This window comes from Manduca sexta, chromosome 11 (assembly GCF_014839805.1).
Source record: "Manduca sexta isolate Smith_Timp_Sample1 chromosome 11, JHU_Msex_v1.0, whole genome shotgun sequence".
Lineage (NCBI taxonomy): Eukaryota > Metazoa > Arthropoda > Insecta > Lepidoptera > Sphingidae > Manduca > Manduca sexta.
In genome coordinates this window covers 8,414,864-8,436,222 of record NC_051125.1, presented here as the reverse complement: position 1 = coordinate 8,436,222, position 21,359 = coordinate 8,414,864, and the positions used below count along the sequence as shown (strand labels likewise).

The following is a 21,359-nucleotide window of genomic DNA, read 5'->3' as shown; positions in this document are numbered from 1 at the left end:
ATACCAGTCCGTACATTCATACATCGCAAATTATGTATCATACGTGACCTCGTTGCAGTTTTATAAAAATGTAAAATCTAAGATGTTTGTTTTAGGTGGCGCCGCAATACGACTTCGACGCAAAATCCCCCGGGAACGGTTATCGCAGTTTTGTATCTGTGGTCGACTCGTGTGTGCTGTACGGATTAAAACTGAGCCGGCAAGTATCGACTGGCAGAGACGCGCTGCTGTTCCGCAAAGGGCACTTTGTGAAGTAAGTCATGCGACGAGTGAAAGCAAAAACAATACATTATGTATACCATACACGACATATTGATTTTTTTGGTATGTGAAAATGCATATCTATATATTAGAAGTGTTTGTTACTGAGCACTATGTAATCCATGTATAATCTTATGCAGGTAGATGTTAATCGTGATGTGTCTCGTTCGCCAAAAGTATAAAATTGCCTAGATATTAGTGACGAGGGTGAAATGTTTCAAAAGGTAACCCGAGAAAAAAATCCCTTACCTAACATATCGCAAGTAATTTAAGAAAAAACAAAAACGAAGATAAACGTAAATAAACCTAAAAGGGAATCCGGTACGAATCTGTTTTTACTACAGACAGACGAAAGCTACTACTCTGGTGGTTTATTCGCCGTGTTTGGTATTCCATTTCCGTAACATTATTATTGCAAAATTTTGTTTCTCCGTTCCAAATGTTGTAAATTCTTGTTCAATAATATTAGCTTACAGCGCTCCTAGATAATGTAACTTCATATGAGCCGATTTTTTTAGAATCACATTAACTATGGTTCCAATGATTACCTTCTACATGCAAACAAACAAACAGCCTCTAAATATTAGATTGTTATTTACGATAGTAAAATCCTTATATGAAATGACCAATCACATTATCACCACTACCGCTCATGCGCATTGAAAGTAGGTGTACCTGAAAGTAGGTCTTTGCCTCGATACTTCAGATGCCGTTGCTCTGTAGTCTCCACCTCTTGTTCAGACTGGAATGGAAGGTGCTTGCCGCGTCTCGCCAACGATACGCTCACACGCCAAATCTTATAATATATGTGAGACTAGCTGACCCGACAGACGTTATCCCTTCTTAATTATGAATTTGCAGCGCGCATTCTGTCAATCGCTGACAGTTATTTCAAACAATTGACAGTTATATAAAATTACTATTTTCGTTAAGTTTTCTTAAAATTTCTCATTTTCCGCGCAATTTTTTGATTTTTTTCTTTCATAAGAACCTTCTCCTGACAATAACAAACACAACAAAATAAGTTAGAGAAATCGATCCAGCCGGTCACGCGTGGTTGGCGTGACCAAGGGAACTAGGGATTCATATATATATATATATATATATATATATATATATATATATGTATAAGATATATCAGTCGTAGATAATTAGTTATAGATATAAACATATCTCGAGATACTTAGATATAAGATTGAAGATATTAAGAATTGAAATACAAACAGATTTAAAATGTTTTTAATTTTATACTGCTTGAGAAATATAAGAAACGTTCACATATTTACGACAAATTCTATAAAGATGAAACATACAACGGATAATATAATAATCCAAATAAACTAGTAATGCAGAATTCCTACAATACACTTAAAAATTAAAACCATGTATTTTATTTGATTGTACATTTAGATGCAAGCTATGTTACATGTTCAACAAACTCTAATATTCAATGCAGTTCATTTAAATAAACAGATTGTAGCGACTGAACATATATCATCGAATGAGCTCCACTCATTTGACATATTCAGTCTGTAAAGTTATATTGATCTAGGAGCACTTGGCACATTTTTGTGTCGCCGACGAACGCGGCATTACTTATTGATAAGTGTATTAAAGCTTGGGTATTTTATACTAGTTTTTGCCTGAGGGTCCGCCAGCGTGTAAGTTTCCCGGGATAGAAAGTAGTGTATGACCTTCCCTGGGTCTCAAACTTTATCCATACCAAATTTTATCAAAATACGCTGGGTATTTTGTGCGTTTATCGCGTTCAGATAGATAAACACACGCAGCGAGGACTTTGTTTTATAATTTATTTTTTTAAGAGGAACAATTCCGACATACGTAATTGTTGCGTAACTTTAACGATTTAGGCAGCGCCCGCAACGGAAGCTCTTAAAAGAAATATTTTTTTCTGTGTTTTTGCAACATATTCGTGAATGCTCCACTCCGATTTGCCATATACAGCCTTCCTCGATGAATGGGCTATCCAACACTAAAATAAATTTTCAATTGGAACTCTAAGATCCTGAGCTTAGCGTGTTCAAACAAACAATCTCTTCTTTGGGATGGATGCGGTCGTTATGAAGGCGATCTGCACCTAAGGTTCATGAAGCCGTCCCTAATGCGTCGAAGAAGGCAACCATGGGGTTTTGGACGGTGTGACGGGGTAAGGTATACAGAGTGTTAGGAAGTCAGTGCAGCGTGATGGCCGACCCGATGTAAATCTTCCCGAATGACTTAACGTTGGTTCGTAAGACTGGTGAGCCTAACATAACCGTCCGTCCACCATTCTCCATGGACTGAACGGTATCAATAATCTCGGTTCCTAGCGAAAAAAGGGGCAAAAACTTAAACGTTTCCTCAGCCTGGGAATTGAACATGTTTACGTCGCCATGACACCAAGCGACAAAATAGAAATCGATGTAATTAATAAACTGTAACATTGGAGTCGCTTTGTTAGCACATCAAAGTGATTACACCAACTTTATTTGAAGTACAGTACAGTCCAAATATAATGTAATACAACAAGTCATTGCAACCCTCGAGAGCCGTGAGAATTATGCCGGCCTGTCTTAGCTGTATACACCGACTGTCTCGGATTCCTTTGATGCATTTTGATAGCAGAAGTTTTCATTTCTATTATAAATGATCGATTTAGCGGCTCTATTGGTCCCGTTGGTAAGCCAACATAATATATAAAACTAAGTATGATCTATTAAGAGGTAAGATTTTCTTCAGTCAAATAACTGGTCTTATTTAATTGATTAGCTCCGAAACGTGACATACGGATGCCAATTGTTTTCTGTCTCCATGTAATATTTATGTCTATGTGGTGAATGGTAATGCCTAATTACATTCTCATTAACTTTCTAAAGTATTAATTTTTATAACATATAAAGATGGATATTCTTAAACTTTCTATTTAACCGTCAATTTCTATTACCCAGTTGCTCTTTTTGAGTATTGCGAAAATGGACCAATCAGAATAGAGATTTTTTGACAACCTTACAAATGACTCATTTTGATTGGTTTACTCTCGAGATTGGTACAAAGATCAAGATTGGGATCATTTCTTGAAATTAAATTAATACACTTATCTGCAAGATGTAACCTGACATACATCATAATTTTAATGTTTTCCTAATTATGACCTAACGTATTCCTTATCTTCAACGTACTCATCCAAAGCTCTTTAATCAATACTAAATCTGTTTTAGGGAAGTGGAATCATGTGGCCAACTCCTCGCATCCCTAGGGACCTGTCTGCACCACCTACACACGTTGCTAACATGGGCGCCGCCTGGAGAACTTTTCCCGACCGAACCTCACACGCCCGAGGAACTGTTCGCTCAAGCGGATACGATCAATCAGTATTGTTTTTATGGAAGATGTTTAGGGTTCCAAGTAAGTGCTTATATAGAATAGAGTACTTTCTCAACTTTATGAATAACAAAAAACTGTCAAATTTAAATACACCCAGTATTTTTTTTTAAACCTGATGGATCGAGTTAATATTGAATAACAGATGAAAGTTACAGAATGTGAGCCGTGACGTCACTACAATATCACAGCAGGTGTAAGAGTAAGATAGCCAGAATATCTCACTTCGCGCCCGCTCTCGCAAATAGCAATATTTGAATTATCTATTACTGATTTCCTTTTCACCAATTTTGACGCGGTTTCACAGATTTCTAATGTATTATTACTCTTGCATATGAAATAGAATACAAAATGAAACATAGAATATTATCTTCTCTGATCTCTCTCTGTTCAAAGTTTGCTTTAGCGAATATGTGGTTCCAATTTTCGAAAGCGACCGCAGCGGCGGCCACAATTACAATTGAAATAGCGGCAGGCATTGGGTGTGCAACTAGAGGCTGTAGTGTTGCTATTTGAAACTAATAAAAATATACCTGTGCCAACTAAAGAATTTCTATAATTTGGCCTAGTCTTATACTTTTCTAAATGCGTTTGTTTTTTGGCAATGTCTTTATAGAGTAATTATCATTACTAATGATTGATGCAGAAAGCACAAATTGAGTCACATAGCTGCCCGATACAGCAACTGTATTTTTCCCAGAAAAATATTAAAAGCTATATACTGCTCTACACATTATTGAACAGCACAGTACGGTTCGATCCCAGCACGATGCTCCCCGCACGATATTTAGGTCACAGAAATGACGACCACGCGATTAGACGGCATACGTAATGAGCACAGAAGTGGATACTTTCACGTGCCCTCGTGTGCCGGTGACGTGGCCTATCGCGAACCTTTTGTCGCGTCATTCCGATGTGACGTCATAGTGCATACGGGAGTTCGGAAATGAGTGTCGGAATTTGGATTAGAAATTAGGATAAAGAATAACAATTTGCATTCTATTATATCGTATGAAGCTTTTTTGAAACGAAAGATTATCGGTTTAGTAGGTATCATTTTATTTTCGGTTAATAAGTACGGACATAAATTATATAATTATTTAAATAAGATTGCTATTTTATTCCAATGTTTTACAATGATAAAATACATCCTTGAATTTAATGAAGAATTTGGGACCAGAATAATTTTAATAACACGAATAACATCCGTCTAACAAGATAATAAAAGATACGTATCCATAATATTTGTTATAGCGTCTTTATTATTATAAGACACATTAAAATAATTGTTATAGAAAAAAATTGTGAGTTTTAATTTTATAAATAATATTTCGTACATCATGTGTCAATTATCCCACAAGAATTGAAACACAATGAAGTTTACATCCGTTACGATACAATAAGACAGTTAAATACATTCTGAATTCCTTATGAATATTTATTATCGCTTCAAATGATTCACCTGTGCCATCGAAAACAATAAACTTTTCTCTTGCAGTTTCTACCGTCGATGCGCGGAATACTAAAAGGTATATCTATATGCATGGCGGGATTCTCGGAAGCGTATTATTGTCAAGGCAACCTGATCAGCTCGGTGTGGACTGGAGGACAGTATCTGATAGACCCAGAGATGAGAGCGAGACGGATCGTCAACATATCGCAGTCGGCAAGCATCGAATTTTGCAAAGCGTTCTGGTTTTTGGCTGAAAGTGGTAAGTTTTATTTTCGCACGGCAAAGTCACTACGCTTGAGTATAAAATGGAGTCCAGATAGACTGACTTGAGGTTATTGTTCCTCGCCAGTGGCCATAATTATGTTGATTCGTAACGAGATACAGCCTGATCCCGGAACGCGACACACTTTGTCTACTGGTTTTATACTTGGTATACATGTGTTATCATTGTATAGTACAGGTCATTTACCTAGCCGGCGTGCATCGACTGTAAGTGAAGTCTAGTTTGAATAGATCTTTTTCTAGTTTCAATGTAGGTGTTATGTCATTTCATCCATTTTGTTGTGTTAGGTATACTTAATACTCTAAAATAAACATTACCCGAGTGTTTACTCACCGTAGATTATGATTAATTGTGGTGATCGTGAACACAATTATAGTATCATAGAGAATATCCATTAGATCACTCCCACAATAGTATCGACCGTTGAAAGGCGAATTGACTTAAGCGACATTTCTTTTTTTTTCAAAAATTTTAAACTTAGAAAAAAAAAAAACAGAAAAAGTGCTGATTTTAAATATTTCTATGAAACTTAGTATGGCAAAAAAATGTCGCTTAAGTCAATTAGCCTTTCAAGCGACGCGTCGATATATTACAAACGTTATTAATAATAGTACCTATCATTCTTAGGTATATTTTAAAATAATGTTCATAATAATTGCGGAAAACATTATATATTGATGGTTTATAAATAAAACTAAGATTCCAGGATGAACGGACATATATATTTCTACAGTAATGTTACAAGAGCCATGGGCACAGACAGAGAGAGAGAGGAAAAGCTAGTGACGTTTTGTTTTGTCAAAACGTCATTAGTGACGTGCTCGTTTTATCAATTGCGTTTACAATAATCGTCTTACATATATGTATAATATTTAAAAGGAATACAATTACAATTTATTTTCCATACAATTTATGACTACATAACTCAATTAAATATAAGCAGATGTTTATTTTGTTAATTGTTTATTGTTTTTTTTTTTGTAGAGTCGTTTCCGTAGTATAATTTCAATTAGGGCGTAGGTTTAAGGAATACAATCTAGTCCTAATGTAATTTAGTGCTTAAGTATTCTTTATAGTGATTGTGTTCTGTGTTATACCTTTTGTTAAATAATAAAAACAAAAAACCGCTAAATATATTTATGTTATTTTTGAAGCTGTAAGTATTTGAAATACTAAATACAGAATACCTCAACGTCAGATTTTTGAAACATCGATTAAAAATTACATATTAAGGAAGTAATTGAAATACAAATACCAAATGTGTATTTGTATTTAAATTACGTATTTTAATTGTAAAATAATTTAAATGCAGCCTAACCTTGTAATAAGTATTAAGTATTGAATTTTCGAAATATTTTAATACTTTATGTGTGAAACATTGAGATACGTCACTACTTCACTTACTTCCTAGTATGTACATAAGTGTATCTGTTTTGAAAAATCTACGTCAAAATGATACATAGAAAATACAAAATATAAGATGGTGAGTATGTTCTTGAAAACATGGTTTACTTAAACTATACGCCGATATTAGCTTTCTTTCTATACAATAGATTAACGAAATCATCCAAAAAACATCAATTCTTAACCGACAATGTAGTTGGAAGCTATTTTAAACGGAACACAGGTTCGATTATAGAGAGCGTAATTATAGATTCTGCTACTGCATTGTAGCAAATATTTGCATTTATCTCAAGGCTGGATGAACGATACGCACTTGTTTACCTATATACATTTATTCTGTTATAGGTACGGGAAAATGAAATATAACATCGTATGGTATATATCCTCATTTTCGTTTAAGTAAAGTTTAAAAGATGATCCGTGTCATTGGATGTAATTTAACACGCACATAATGTGATTTTGTTTTATGTAATGAATTTCTATTAATTATGTTTTTTTTTTAATTGCTTTGAATGACGAGAAGAGCTTGCTGTTCGTCTGATGGTAAGCGATACGACCGCCCATAAACAGTAGAAATACCATCCAACAACTTGAATTACATAGTATTGTTTGGTATTCCACTACGCTCGCCATCCTGACACATGAGATTTAAGTCTTATTATGTCCAGTAGTAACAATTTATTATATTTCTTATGTTTACGCGAATGTTAGACATCGAAAAAAAACTAGTTTTCGAATTTCATCATCGTGGTCACGGGGCGGACCATGAAGGCATACTTCCAAACGTCACGAGAAAATTGTAATATAAAAAATCGCGATAAAATCTGAAATTTAAATTTATTTTAATATAACCTAATTATTATTAGGTTATAGGGACATTGTCGCATTGGGTATACTTTACCTATGTTAAAATCTATGTTCACAAATAAATAATTTACATTGCAAGTCTGCAATCGGCGAAGAAATATGATTTGAAGAAGTTTATGATTTAATGAACCATGTAATGGATTTTTAATCCCATTGAAACCATAAAATACATATTATAGTCTCTCCTACTGTAATATTTGCCGTGCCCGACAGAGTCTACGATTATGTATCTGACTATATTGTTTAAATGTAACACTTTTTATTAACAATAATTGTGGAGATCAATAAATTAAAATCGAAATTGCCTTTCTAGTTGCGACTATATTCAATTAGTAAAAAAAAAAATAAGATAGGGTAGGACGGGGCTTAAAGGTCCGCGGGTAAAAAGGTCCACCACAAATATCTCAAAAACAAGTGACGTATCGTTGTTGCTAATGACACAAGTATAAAGATACGGGCGCGGGGGGAGGAACGCGCTATCGCTGGCCGTCGGGCGACGTCGCTTGCGGGAGATACACGGTCGCGTGTCCAAATTTTGACGTAAGTATTTTTTTTCGTTTTGAATATTTTTGGTTTCAAGGACTGTTTTTAAGTTAACGATGCCTGGAAATATTTTTTTATTATACGTTGTTTAATTGTTTTTAAATGTTTATAGTCATTTTTAAGTTATACTGAATGTTTTTTTTTTGTATAACCTCTATAAATACTCACACGCGGTTGGGGTAAAAAGGTCCGGTTGGACCTTTTTACCCCAACCTCGAATTATTTTTGTTTTATAAGAGTTTAAATATCTATGTTTAATATTCTAAAATTTTAAGTGCTGATTTGTTTAATTTTGTTCTTCATCTGAGACTGAATATTAATTAAAGTATTAAGATAGTTAGAATTGATAAATAAGACTTTATATTTTCCAAAAATATATTGTTATTTGATTAAGACTGATTAAATTGAATTATACTTCAATGAAGAGATTATATTTTTTTTGTAATAATGATAACCTCATGTGTTATTTTTTGTTTTTTTGAAAAAACAAATATACTTTTGATTTCCATTAAATTATATGTAGTTATTATTTCATTAAACCCTTTAAAATAAAGAACGAAATATTGGACCTTTTTGCCTCCTCGCTGTCCCTTTTTACCCCTACTATGGGGCAAAAGAGACAGATTACAATGTCTAGAAAAACAGTAAAAATATATATTTCTATAATGATGAATCAACCAAGAATTGAGCCAAACATAGTTCGATAATTGTTTGTTTCATATGTGTTGTTTGTTTTGTTGTAGTAGGTTTGATTTTCACAATGTAATTGCTAGAAGTGAAATTGGACCTTTTGGCCCCGCCCTACCCTACAGGAAAGAACCAGTTATGTTAGTAAAAAGTGTAAAAACACGCGGAAACAGTTTTTCCAAGAGGCAAACCTATTCACTTTTGAAATTGAAAACTTGCTTACTATAATAAGATTCGCAATAAGGATTATTATTGATACTATTATTCGCAAACAATTTATTAACTTTGTTTCTTGATTCCTTATTTGTAACTTTTAAGGGATTCAATTAAAGTTACAATGTTATACTTACTAGGCATTGCACGCGGCTTCGTTCGCGTAAAAAGGTTTTCTTCTACAAAAATCCAATATTTCTAACGTGAGCAAATTACCGGGATAAAATTATCCTATGTGTTAATCAAAGACATGGTCCATCCGGGTGATAAATTTCATCCAAATACGTTCCTAATTCATCCAAACATTTGAAGTTATAATATTATAAGTATATATTAGTAAGATGATATTAATAAGAAAAGTATAAGGATATAAGAGTAAGAAATAAGACATTTTTTTTTTTCAATAAAACGGTGTATTATTTCCAGACCACCGGAACATTAATAATACAATTTTTAAATTTCATAAATATTCAAAATATAAAACATTTCCAGAGATAATGAAGCGCGTGCCGAGTCTGATGTCGTCTACAGTGGCGGTGAACAAGCTGATCACCATCCCGCCGGAGCCGCTGACGGTCACAACCGCCGAGGGCAAGGAGACCACCGTCCTACCACCCACAGTGCATATCGGACTGCAAGGACTGAACGTTAGGTTGATCAGCGTTAACAAGAGAGTTGGTATGGTGAGTGATTTTTTTTTATTCACTACAGTGACGTCACTGACGGTAAGTGGAGTAACGACGACAGTACTACGCCGACGTGTTTGAAACCGGACATGCTAAGACTGGTCCCAAAAAGCGATACTTACGTGGACCATTATGGCGGGTTTTAGATCTAGCGTTCGGTCGCATCGTATATATCCTGCAACCAATTTCTTTCTTTAATAATGTTAGTGTAATATGTTATTTTACGTAAGGCTTGTTTCTTTTCGTTGGTTCGTGATGACCTCCTGAAATAATTATAAAAGTATTATAGCACTTTCATAATCAAGTGAAAAAGAAAAGAAGAAAAGTGCTACATAGCTGTTAATGGGCATCTTTTACGCTCATTTTATCATATCTTCAGTGTTTACCCACTTATTTATTATGATAAATACTATGACGTATTCTTAGTTTCTACTTCTATCTTATTCACTGAATGTTGTAATAGGGTTAGAAAAGCGTCTTTAGCTCGTTTAAAAACATTCAGTGCATAATGCACATTGCATGGTCTGGAAACCTAAAATGGGGGATGCCGTTCTAAACATCCATTTTACATTACGTTTGACATTTACGTTTTGATAAAAGTTTTGGTACTACAGTAAAGTGATAATGGCGAATATTTACTCGTCTGAACACTATATATACGAGGCTTAGCTCTGCCTGTTTTGAGCCTATACTTAACTAAATCTAATCTAATCAACCAATATTATAAATGCGAAAGTTTGTGAAAATGTTTGTAAGAAATAAACGCTGAAACAGCTGAACGAATTTCAATGTAATTTGGCAAACAGATAGACATATCCTGGATTAACACATCATCATCATCATCATCAGCCTACAGCTGTCCACTGCTGAACATAGGCCTTCCCTAAAGCGCGCCACGCTGTTCAGTCTGCCGCTCTCCTCATCTAGCGTCCACCGGCGATCCTACGAATATCGTCGGACCAGCGGGTCGGAGGTCGTCCTACGCTACGCTTACCGAGACGCGGTCTCCACTCTAGGACTCGTCTGCTCCAGCGGCCATCGGTCCTACGACAGATATGGCCAGCCCTCTGCCACTTCAGCTTGCTTATTTTCCGAGCTATGTCCGTTAATTCGGTTCTCTCACGGATAACCTCATTTCTGATTTTATCCGCGAGAGAGACACCTAGCATAGTTCGCTCCATCGCCCGCTGCGCGACCTTAAATTTATGGACTAGCCTTACCGGATTAACACATAGACTACTTAATATCCCGACAATTAGTTCCCATAGGAAATAGTGGGATTTTTTAAAATAGGTGGCGCTGGAGTCGTAAAAGTGAAGTTATAAATCGCTACAGTGTTTTAGGAAATGTGTGGCGGAAAAGGCATTTCATGCGGGTGATGCCGTGAGCAAAACCTCCTCGCTATAATAATCTATAATCTGATAATTATTAGTCATCGCTATACAAATTCTTATACTATTGACATAAATATGCACTCTATTAAAGACAGATACTATTAAAAAAGATATCGAAGTTTGAAAGGCTAATTGACTTAAGGGAATTTTTTTTTTGTGACACTAAGTTTCATGCATGTTTAAAATCAACACTTTTTTCCAATGACGTTTTACAAATAGACGCGTCATACACTAACAAAATGGCACATAAAAACGGCGCACTATTTGCTATATTCACGTACCTGTACATATAATTACAAATTGGCTCGAAGAAGGAATAAAAGGATGCAGCCTACATTCGTTAGAAAAGAATATACATACATCGACAGTTACGTAACAAAGTTAGTGCCGCACGCTCATTGGCTGTCAAGTCGGGCAATTACCTTACTTTCGTCTTGCCAGTACGGAACTCGGACAACATATCTATGTAATAAAAACATCTTGGCTTTTTTCTATATTTTTTTAACCTAGTTAAATTTTTTCGAAAAAATTTTTTTTTTGGTAAACAATGTCGCTCAAGTCAATTACCCTTTCAACCGTCGATATACATCGAGCCGTTCAAAGAAAGCCGCCAATATAAACCAGAGCACATCAATAGTCACGTGTGAGATTATTAACAATACTATATCTATAAAATGCACCACGCGTCGATGATAAAGTAATAATAAAGATAACTCATCATGCAACAATAACGTAAACCGTAAACATGTTGACACACAGTAGTGGTTGTCTTGTTTTCCCACGTGCTAGTGTGTAGTGAAGGTTCTGTAGGGCCCGGGCTGTCAAACATTTCTTGACGCAAATAGACTATTTCATGTCTACTAAAGTCGCTCTCAGAGCTGCCGGCAGCAGCTTATCAGTTGTCAGTCAAGTGATGGGTTAAATTTGACTTATCTTGTCGTATTTGACGATCCAAATTTAAACGTTTTGGTTTATTGAAATGCGTTTAACAGTCAAAAGTTGTTCAATTGTGTACCGCAAGATGTCACTATACTATATGGGGTAAGGTTAAAATGTCATTAATCCTACATTCACGAAGAAATATCTGTGATCAAGGCAGAACCACGGATTATCCTTAGTCAAGTAATGTTAAAGGCAAGGCTGTCGAATTGCAAGCGAATTCACAGCGAGACGAAGACTAGACGCTTGTCCAGTATAATAAGACAGTTAACTTTACTTAACAACGTATGAAACAACACATGATTATTGATGTTGAAAAATATAGATTTGCTGCAAATAAACCAATATAAATAATTAAAATAAATAATTTTTAAGCATGTCAAAAAAGTTGCTTCTAATTTTCGATATGGATCGAAAAAAGGATTGAGATCGATTATTGAAAACGGTGAACAGCCTATACAACAAAAGTGATCTTGTCAAATATTTCCTCAGGGTTCGGACCGTTCGTCCTCAATCCCACCAGCGGACGGCGTGCTATTCCACTGTCACGGCGGAGGGTTCGTGGCGCAGAGCTCCAAATCCCACGAGACTTACCTGCGAGACTGGGCGGCTAAGTTGAATGTACCCATTCTGTCAGTGGATTACAGCTTGGCCCCACAAGCGCCCTTCCCGAGGGCTTTGGAAGAGGTGTTCTATGCGTATTGTTGGATGCTGAATAACTTCAAAGCTATCGGGACTACGGGTGAGTGCAATATTATCGATACAATTCAAAGCGAAAGTAATAGCGTAAAATGTTTATGTACTTTCAGTTGGTATTTAAGATCCACTTGCGTCTAACTAACGTTTCGATTAAACTCCATGAAATATGGTTCACAGTTGCTTGTTAAAAAGGATGAGATTGCAATGCCAATATATACCAATGTAAAAGTAGACTTTAAATCTGCTGTAGTAACTGTACACATATTTAACAATAGGCGATGAAAAATACGATGTTATAAAATTATCTTTAAAAAAGGGTAGATTTTGGTCAAAAGTTACATTGATTCTTAATTTAGGTTCTTTTGCGTTTTTTAACTCGTTATAACTCCTTGACATACAAATAAGAATTCTGACAGCACATTTATAATGTCTTAGCTCTTCATATAGAAGTCTTAGTATTATGTTTAAATTTACTTCATATATGAATGTACGATCAGCAACAAAAGTCGATGAACAGATACTAATTTACAAAACACCTGAACACTGAAACGGACCATAAATCACTTACCAAAGAAGAATACAGATTAAGGTTAACATTTCAATATGGACACCAAAGTAAAGGATTGGCTGAAAAATTATGGAAAAGAAACTGACGTTTACGTTGAATCCTTCGAAGAGAATCTCCTGCCAGAATAATTTTGAATTTACACATTTGTTTCTTAAAGCGGCCAGTGCTCTATAAAATAGGATGTTTAAAATGTAACTAACCTATTCCTATTAATGTTATAATATTACTTACTAATATATTATGATGTTTTGCCCATACTTAAGAAATATATAATTCTGGTTATTAACTTCAATATGTACTATTATATTAACCTGAAGAATTTGTTTGTTTGAATGCGCTAAACTCAGGAACTACTCAACTTATTTTGAAAATATTTGACTAATAGAAAGCTACATTACTCCCGAGTGCTATAGGCTACTTTCTATCCCGGGTAAATATATAGCATGACTTTTGACCTTGAAAAACTTTTTCACGCGGGCGGAGCAGCGAGCCAAAGCTAATATGTTATAAAATAACAATTTAATTGATATTCTGGACTGTTGTATTAATTCGGCAATGTTTTGATACTAAAAAACGCGGTGCGCTGCGTTTCGCGAGATGGGTGTATTGAAGCTTGATGGGTTCAATTTAATGAATAGGAAAAAAGCTTGTACTTATATAAAACAAAGAATGTGCTAATTTCAGCCACATTCGTATTTATTACAGATCATAAAAAGAATTCGCTAGTAATATTTGACATTCAATGGTTTGACTGCGTTCAGCTACTTTTGTAGTTCAATTATGACAAGTTATTTTGAATTTAATGTAATCAGTAAGTTATGGTAAATGATAATGATTAGGAAATATTGGAAACAAATTATTTTCGACGACTTCTGTTGCTGACTGTAACTACCCCATTTCTTTTTCTGGGTATTTAAATTCCTTTGATGTATACATTATCCAAAAACGTAAAGTTCGTAATGATCTGATTTTACTTATTTGAAACTCAATTAAATGTAAGAATGGTGTTATCACATACAGACGTTACCTTCAGATTTCTGTTTATCTGTGACCCCACGAGATCCGTTTACGAGACGGACGTTGTTGACCTTAAAACTGATATATGTCTATAGGCTTAGATAAAAATATGTTTGGGACTTCCCTCATAAAAACATGAATCAAACATTCAGTAGGCAAGCGATCAAACACAATATATTTCTAATATTGTGGCCGATTTACAAAACATTACTTGAGTCGTATCCTTTTTACACTAATGACAAGACGAGCAAACCACTTTCTTGATGATAAACATCACATCTTCTCATAAACAGTAACAATACTATTGAGAACTTCGTATTACAAGAACAGCATAGCGATACACTGCACTCATCATTCATAAAAATAAACGACTGGGTTTTTCTGTCTTAAAAATTACTCAGTTGCAGCTCCGAGTCAAGAAGTTGGTGGTTTGTCTTGCACGTACGCATGCACGCACACACGTACACACACGCACGTACGCACGCATTTTACTTCCTAAGGGGTAGGCTGAGGCGCAACTGGTTCATATACTATCCGCCGTGTTTTTACTGTCCTATGATGTGATAGTTGGCGAATCTATCTCCATATCAGGCACAAATTCCATCCATCCATTTTGATGCCTAGTAGAAAACCCAATATAACTTTGCCATTCTTTAACATACGGTAATCGTAGAAAATTAGTTTTTAATTAGCAGAAATAATAATAAATGTGTTACTGCCTTACTGAACACACATTTAAAAAAATATAACAGATATATAATCTGTACTAATATATAAAGCTGAAGACTGTTTATTTGTTTTTTTGGAATGCGCTAATCTCAGGAACTACTATTCTATGATAGATTTTGAATTTATTTTTACTAATAGAAAGCTACATTAGTCCAAAGTGCCATAGGCTTTAAATCCCGGGAAAATATAAAGCGGAACTTTTATCCCGGAAAAACCTTATCTTGCGAGCGGGGCCGCAAGCAATATACAAAATGGCGGTGTAAGTAAATATATAAATCTGATTGTCTCCAGGTAAACGCATAGTGTTCGCGGGCGATTCCGCCGGGGCGAACCTCGTGGCGTCATGCACCCTCAAGATATTAAACTCCGGTCTCCGCAGACCAGAGGGGTTGTTCCTAGCGTACGCTCCGTTGAACGTGAGCTTTGTGCCGAGTCCCGCGAGATTACTGTGTCTCATGGACCCCATACTGCCCTTTGGGTTTATGATGAGGTGTCTCAAAGGTTAGTATTTTGGGTACGTGTAATGTAACTACCACACCTTGTTAACATGTCTGACGTCTCGAGATTTAAAAAAGATTTCTGTGATGGCCAGAGGCTTGGCTATGCTCCTGGGCCATGGACGATGATGGGCGGTGTCTTTCCAGACTACAAAAGAGGGATTAATAGAAAGTCTTTGCCTTTAATTTTATTGTGTTTTAATATATTTTTATATTAATATTTTGGAAATGAAATACTGTGTGTTTATCTTAAAAAAAAATTAAGCCTTAAATTATAAATGGTGTTTTTTTTAAGTCATTATAAGACTTTCGAAAAAAATAACCGGTTGACATAAGTTATTTATCCTCGTTTAACCCATGTATTGTTCAAGCTGTCGAAAGGTATTAACTAAAATAGGCTTTATTTCATGCCCGTTAAAGTCACTCGTAAAGGGCTGTCGGCAGCAGCTTATCAGTTGACACTCAATAATTATTATAAAATTATAAAATAATTTCAGCATACGCCAGTCCAAACTCGAGTGGCAAAGGCGACAAGCACGGCAGCCAGACCGCCATAATGAGCGCCACCACGCCGCCAGATAGCAACGGCTTTCTTAAAGTCAGTCCATCACAGGGTATGTTACTTTTTTATAACTTAAAAACTGTTTTTTATATTCTACGAAAATCACTCACCATATCTAAAGATCTGTATTTAAATTTTTTTTTCTTTGACTACGTCGTTATAATGAATGTGTAAAAATCAATGTCGCTGGTTCAAGATACTAAATATGTCATATCTTATGAGATCAATTAATAGCTTTTTTTACCAATGTGAAGACAGTTACAAACAGCTTGACACTAGTTTCATAACCTAAACAGCGACAGATATAGATGACGTTAATCACTTTATTGGTTCAAACACAGGGGGCTTTATTCCCTATGATAGGGATGGCGAACCATAATTCAGGCACGCCTATAATATCCCTACTGAAAACTGTGTTGGGACATAAAAAAAGGGTCACTCGGATGGATAAGGCCGGACTTGAATGGCACGTTACCTACTTACTTAATCACTGATCACCAAAGAACCAACTGAGCGACACCAACGCCATCTATTTAAAAATCAAAATAAAACCTACGGAAGCAAATTACTGTTATGAGTTTCACATTTAGGTATATCAATAGGAAATAATATAATTGTCCTCCGCAGAAGGTATAAGCGAAGGTCCATCGTCGTTCGAGGAAGTGTCGCCGTCGGACCTGGCGGAGCTGCAGGCTCACAAGTCCGGCAGCGAGCGCAGGAAGTCCTCCGACACCACCATCAGCGCCGCTTCCTTGCAGAGCGAACACACTGCCACCGGTAAGGACATATACAACCCAAGTACGCTTTGGCAGTATAGTGGATAGTATTCAACTGTATAAAGGATGTTGCATAAAGAATAATGAAGAATTAGTGCATGTCGTCTAGGCAATATATTAATGATTTTTTATGTTTACGTGTTAGACATTAAAGTAAAACTATTTGGCGGTTTTTATCGCGGTTTTTATGTTATAATTTTTGAAGACTTTACAGCCTTCGTGATCTCAGGGTGTTGGTCATCCAGAAAGTTGTTGCAATATCTACCTACATTTTACAACGATCTACGCAGAGTGAGCTCACAATCATTTGAAATGTGGCAGCCGTTGTTTAGGGTTCCTATGTAATTAAATACATAACAGGATCCGAGGACTATTTTTTAAATTTAATTTTAAACCCTACTTTTTGAAGCATTCTGTATATCAGTAACTAAGGCAATGTATAATATATTTGTAACGTATTGTGATGGATATCACTCTATAAATGCGCATATTAAGATACGTAATCTGTCATGTGTAAATATTTCATTATCAATGAAAAACAATCCCCGCAATAATCCAATAACAACACAATTAATGCGGATAATCCGTCATTATGCTAAATAACTGCGCATTATTCGAACCCTAACCTAGTTTACTTTAATCTTATCGTTAGATATGCGAAATGCGTAGGTAACGATTTTTAATGATACATAAAGTTGCCAGCAAACGTATTATAAAATAAATTTAATTATGTCATCGCCCTTTATAAGAAAATGTAGTACACGATAAAAAAAAATTGCGTATTAAATAAAATATATCCTACCACCAGCGTAATTTGCTGGTCGGATATAATTTACATCCGTCCGGATAGATCATACACAAGGTGTTAAAGCCCGCCATATTTGCTCATGTAAATATGTCGCGTTCCGGGATCAGCCTGTGTATATCCCGTTCCAACAGACCGGTATAATTGTGTCGACTGCCGAGGGGTAATCGTCTCTCGTCAGTCGACATTCAATTGGACCCAACTTCACTTACCATCAAGTGCAGATGGGTCACTTTTTTGAACCCGTATAAAAATATATATTAATTGTACCGCCACACACAATATATTACTGCAAAAACGTTCATTTATCAAGTGTTTCTTTCACCAGGTATAACCCCACCAGAGGATAAGTCGCAGAAGTACGTTGCAGACTTTCTAGAACGTTACGTGTTGGACAGCGACACGGACTCCGAGGGCAGGCGGATACCGGTCATCAAACCTAACCACGAGGTCATCGACGAGGTGCAAGGGTAGGTTCTCCGTTCTCCAGAGTTTCTTGCCCGTTCTTCTCTGGTGAGAACTGCTTTCCGAACTGGTAGAGTTAATATTGACGGAATCTAAATAATGTATAACATTTTACAGATTCAAATAAATCATTTCATTTTAAGTAACAAACCTAACAGTATTATTGGGATGTAGACATAAATCCTGTGATAGCAAACTTCATGCTGCACTATGGTCTGTCAAATTAATTCTTCTTTTGTAACTGTCTCTTACATTATAACTAACAATTATTATAAATCGTATTTTATTTATTACAAGTATCTATGAATTTGAAACATGATTCTATGCGGTTATTGTGTTTTTTTTTAAAGTCTTAAGATAAATAAAAAAGAGTGTTCAACTCCCGGGAGGCAACGGCTTGGCTGTGCCTCTAGCATTGCTTTAGTCTATGAGCGGCGGATGCTGCTTAACATCAGGCGAACCGCTCGCACGTTTGTCTAGTAAAGTAATAAAAAAAAATATTAAAAAAATGAAAATTGTTCCTGAGTCTCGCTGAGCTCCACCGCTCGTGGAATGCGTGCCACTGCTCATCCTTGCGAAGGTTGTAGCGGCGAATTTGAAAGCAAGAAAGTCTTTGCCAACAAAGTACAGAAATAACTTTTATTTATTATGGTATAAATATAACTTTAATTCGCTTCTCAGGGATCAAGAATCGGAAGCCTCGAGCACGTTAGTCGGTGAAACTCCTTTATTAGAAGAATCTGAGCAGACTGCTGAACAAAAGAAAAGAATGAAATCAAGGTACTAAAATAAAAAAAAAATTATCAAAATCGGTTCATCCAGTCAAAAGTTATGAGGTAATGAACAAAAAATACAGGCGAATTGAGAAACTCTTCTTTATTTGAAGTCGGTTAAAATAAAAGATTACATTACAGTTACATACGTTATATCCGATTAATAATAGTTTTTATTCAGTAAAATATAAACAGACATACATTTTGTTGTGATCGGTATGATTTGATAATAAGGAAGGATTGAACGGTTAAAAAACTTGCATTCTTGAAAATTCTATAATTTTGCTTAACATAATAATTTAGTTGCATACATAAATAAACTAGCTTTGGCATGAAGTTAGTTTCAGGTTAATCATACATTACGAGATTCAAATTTGTAAGCAATATATTATATACATTTCGCAGATTCACACAGCCTAGATAAACCTTTTTTTATGTTTCGAGCGAACCACTAACAGATCGTAATATGACATTTTTCTTTTTATTAACAATTTGATGTTTTACTTTGACATTGACAGTTCCAGTAAATAAAAGTTGTAAACTTTTTGGTACATATATTTCCTCCACATACAGTATATTGGCAATAATTGCTTTGTGTTGTGTTTGAGGATAAGCGAAGCGGCGACGGGTTTCATGGGCGCGATGCAGTCGCGGCTGGCGTACATCACCGGCTCCAACGCCATCGTGCGGCCAACACAGGAAGAGTACGTACCATTGTGTTTGACATAGAGTCTTATTTTCATATTTCAGAATGATACTACTGCTTGGTAATGCACTGCGCACTTTGCAAATTTTAAATATCACTATTAATAAAATTTGTTGTTTGATACTTACTTAGTGAAGGTATGATTTATCAGTCTATATTTAAGGAAGAAAGTAAGAAAGTTATTTTGCAACAAACATAAAGTACATACATATAAAACAAAACACAAAAGTACTTAAAACTATGTAATTTTTTTTTTTAAGTCTCCAACTTAGCAATATGCTGGCAGTGAAGCCAGCACTGGTCTTCCTTTGTCCCGTTTTTAATATGTGTGTTTAAACTGCCGGGTATGTTGTATGGACCAGGGCCCTTATCCTGTATGACAGTGTAAACGCGTAACGCGGCCGTGTCATGTTATATTTGAGAAATGTGCGTGGAATGGTATTCTGTAAGCCAAATTTCTATAGATAAACATGATGTGTTGTGTTACGTGCTTGTTACGCACTGAATAACGTGCGGGATAGAGAATAACGCCCCAGTATATGTGTGTGTGTGCAGGCTGTCGGTGCGCAGTAACCTGGACGCGTTGATCGCGCGGAGCCCGTCGGACGAGTTCATATTCAGCGTGCCACGTGATCCATACCTGTCGCCCTACTGGGCCGACGACCGCCTGCTCAAGATGTTCCCGCCCGTCAGAATACTCGTACGTGCCGCACGCGACTCACTTCACACCTGTTTACAGTCTTACTAGTATACATACACAAAGTTTATCCTGAAGTTTGTTCAGGCACGACTCACTTCACGTCTGTTTACAGTCCTACTAGTATGGGCATGCACAAAGTTTATCCTGAAGTTTGTTTAGACACAACTCACTTCACGTCTGTTATAGTGGCACTAGAATATGGATGTATACAAAGATTACCCTGAAGTTTGTTTGGACAGTGTTTTTCAAATGTTTCAGTTACTAAGATATCAAACTTTGGAACGCGACGCGTATTTCGCATAAATGAATCTATGCCGTCGTACAGTTAGTCGTATAAATAGCGGATTTCTTTTTATCTCCAAATCGCCCATACTCGTTAATTGTAATTGATTTTTTTTTCTGTTCTGTGTTATTTTTTTTATGAAGAGAAAAAAAAATGGTAAGAACACAGAAGGATTTAGGTGATTTGAAGTTTTGAATTTGTTAGCGACGTAGTTGACTGTACATTTGAAAATTTCGAAGTTGAGATGGAAAATATATTTTAATTCTTCAAACAACATAAAAAAATGAGTGTCATGTTACTTCATTTTTGTAAAGTTATCGTCAAAATTTATATTGCTAAATTTCTTTACAAATGGCGTGACAGCGATTGTTTTTGGCTACACTGCGACAAAATACGTAGAGGGCGCTTTTGAGTAACTAACTTCACGTCGGTAATAAAGTTAGGTTTGAGCTGTATAAATGTTTTTATTTCAGTCCGTACATTTGGACCCGTGCCTCGACGACTGCGTGATGTTCGCCAAGAAGTTGAAGAAGCTCGGGAACACAGTCAGTATTGAAGTGTTAGAAGGATTGCCGCATGGGTTCCTTAATTTTTCACTTGTAAGTATTTATTTTTTTTTAGAAAAGGAATTAGTGTTTTTGTTATTTGTAATAGAGGCTATCGGAGAT

General features: G+C 35.7%; 1 protein-coding gene across 3 annotated transcripts in view; it reads left to right on the top strand.

Moving 5' to 3' along the window:
• LOC115452516 (hormone-sensitive lipase) overlaps positions 1–21,359 on the top strand; it is a 31,217-nt gene that overhangs the window by 4,758 nt on the left and 5,100 nt on the right. For all 3 annotated transcript variants that reach the window (XM_030181070.2, XM_037437446.1, XM_030181078.2), the window contains exons 3-15: positions 96–253; positions 3,480–3,666; positions 5,141–5,354; positions 9,585–9,775; positions 12,604–12,853; positions 15,416–15,625; positions 16,119–16,235; positions 16,811–16,960; positions 18,093–18,234; positions 18,911–19,009; positions 19,611–19,706; positions 20,264–20,408; positions 21,165–21,290. In XM_030181070.2, coding sequence (XP_030036930.1) covers positions 96–253; positions 3,480–3,666; positions 5,141–5,354; positions 9,585–9,775; positions 12,604–12,853; positions 15,416–15,625; positions 16,119–16,235; positions 16,811–16,960; positions 18,093–18,234; positions 18,911–19,009; positions 19,611–19,706; positions 20,264–20,408; positions 21,165–21,290 — 2,085 coding nt within the window. The remainder of the gene's footprint in view (positions 1–95; positions 254–3,479; positions 3,667–5,140; positions 5,355–9,584; positions 9,776–12,603; positions 12,854–15,415; positions 15,626–16,118; positions 16,236–16,810; positions 16,961–18,092; positions 18,235–18,910; positions 19,010–19,610; positions 19,707–20,263; positions 20,409–21,164; positions 21,291–21,359) is intronic.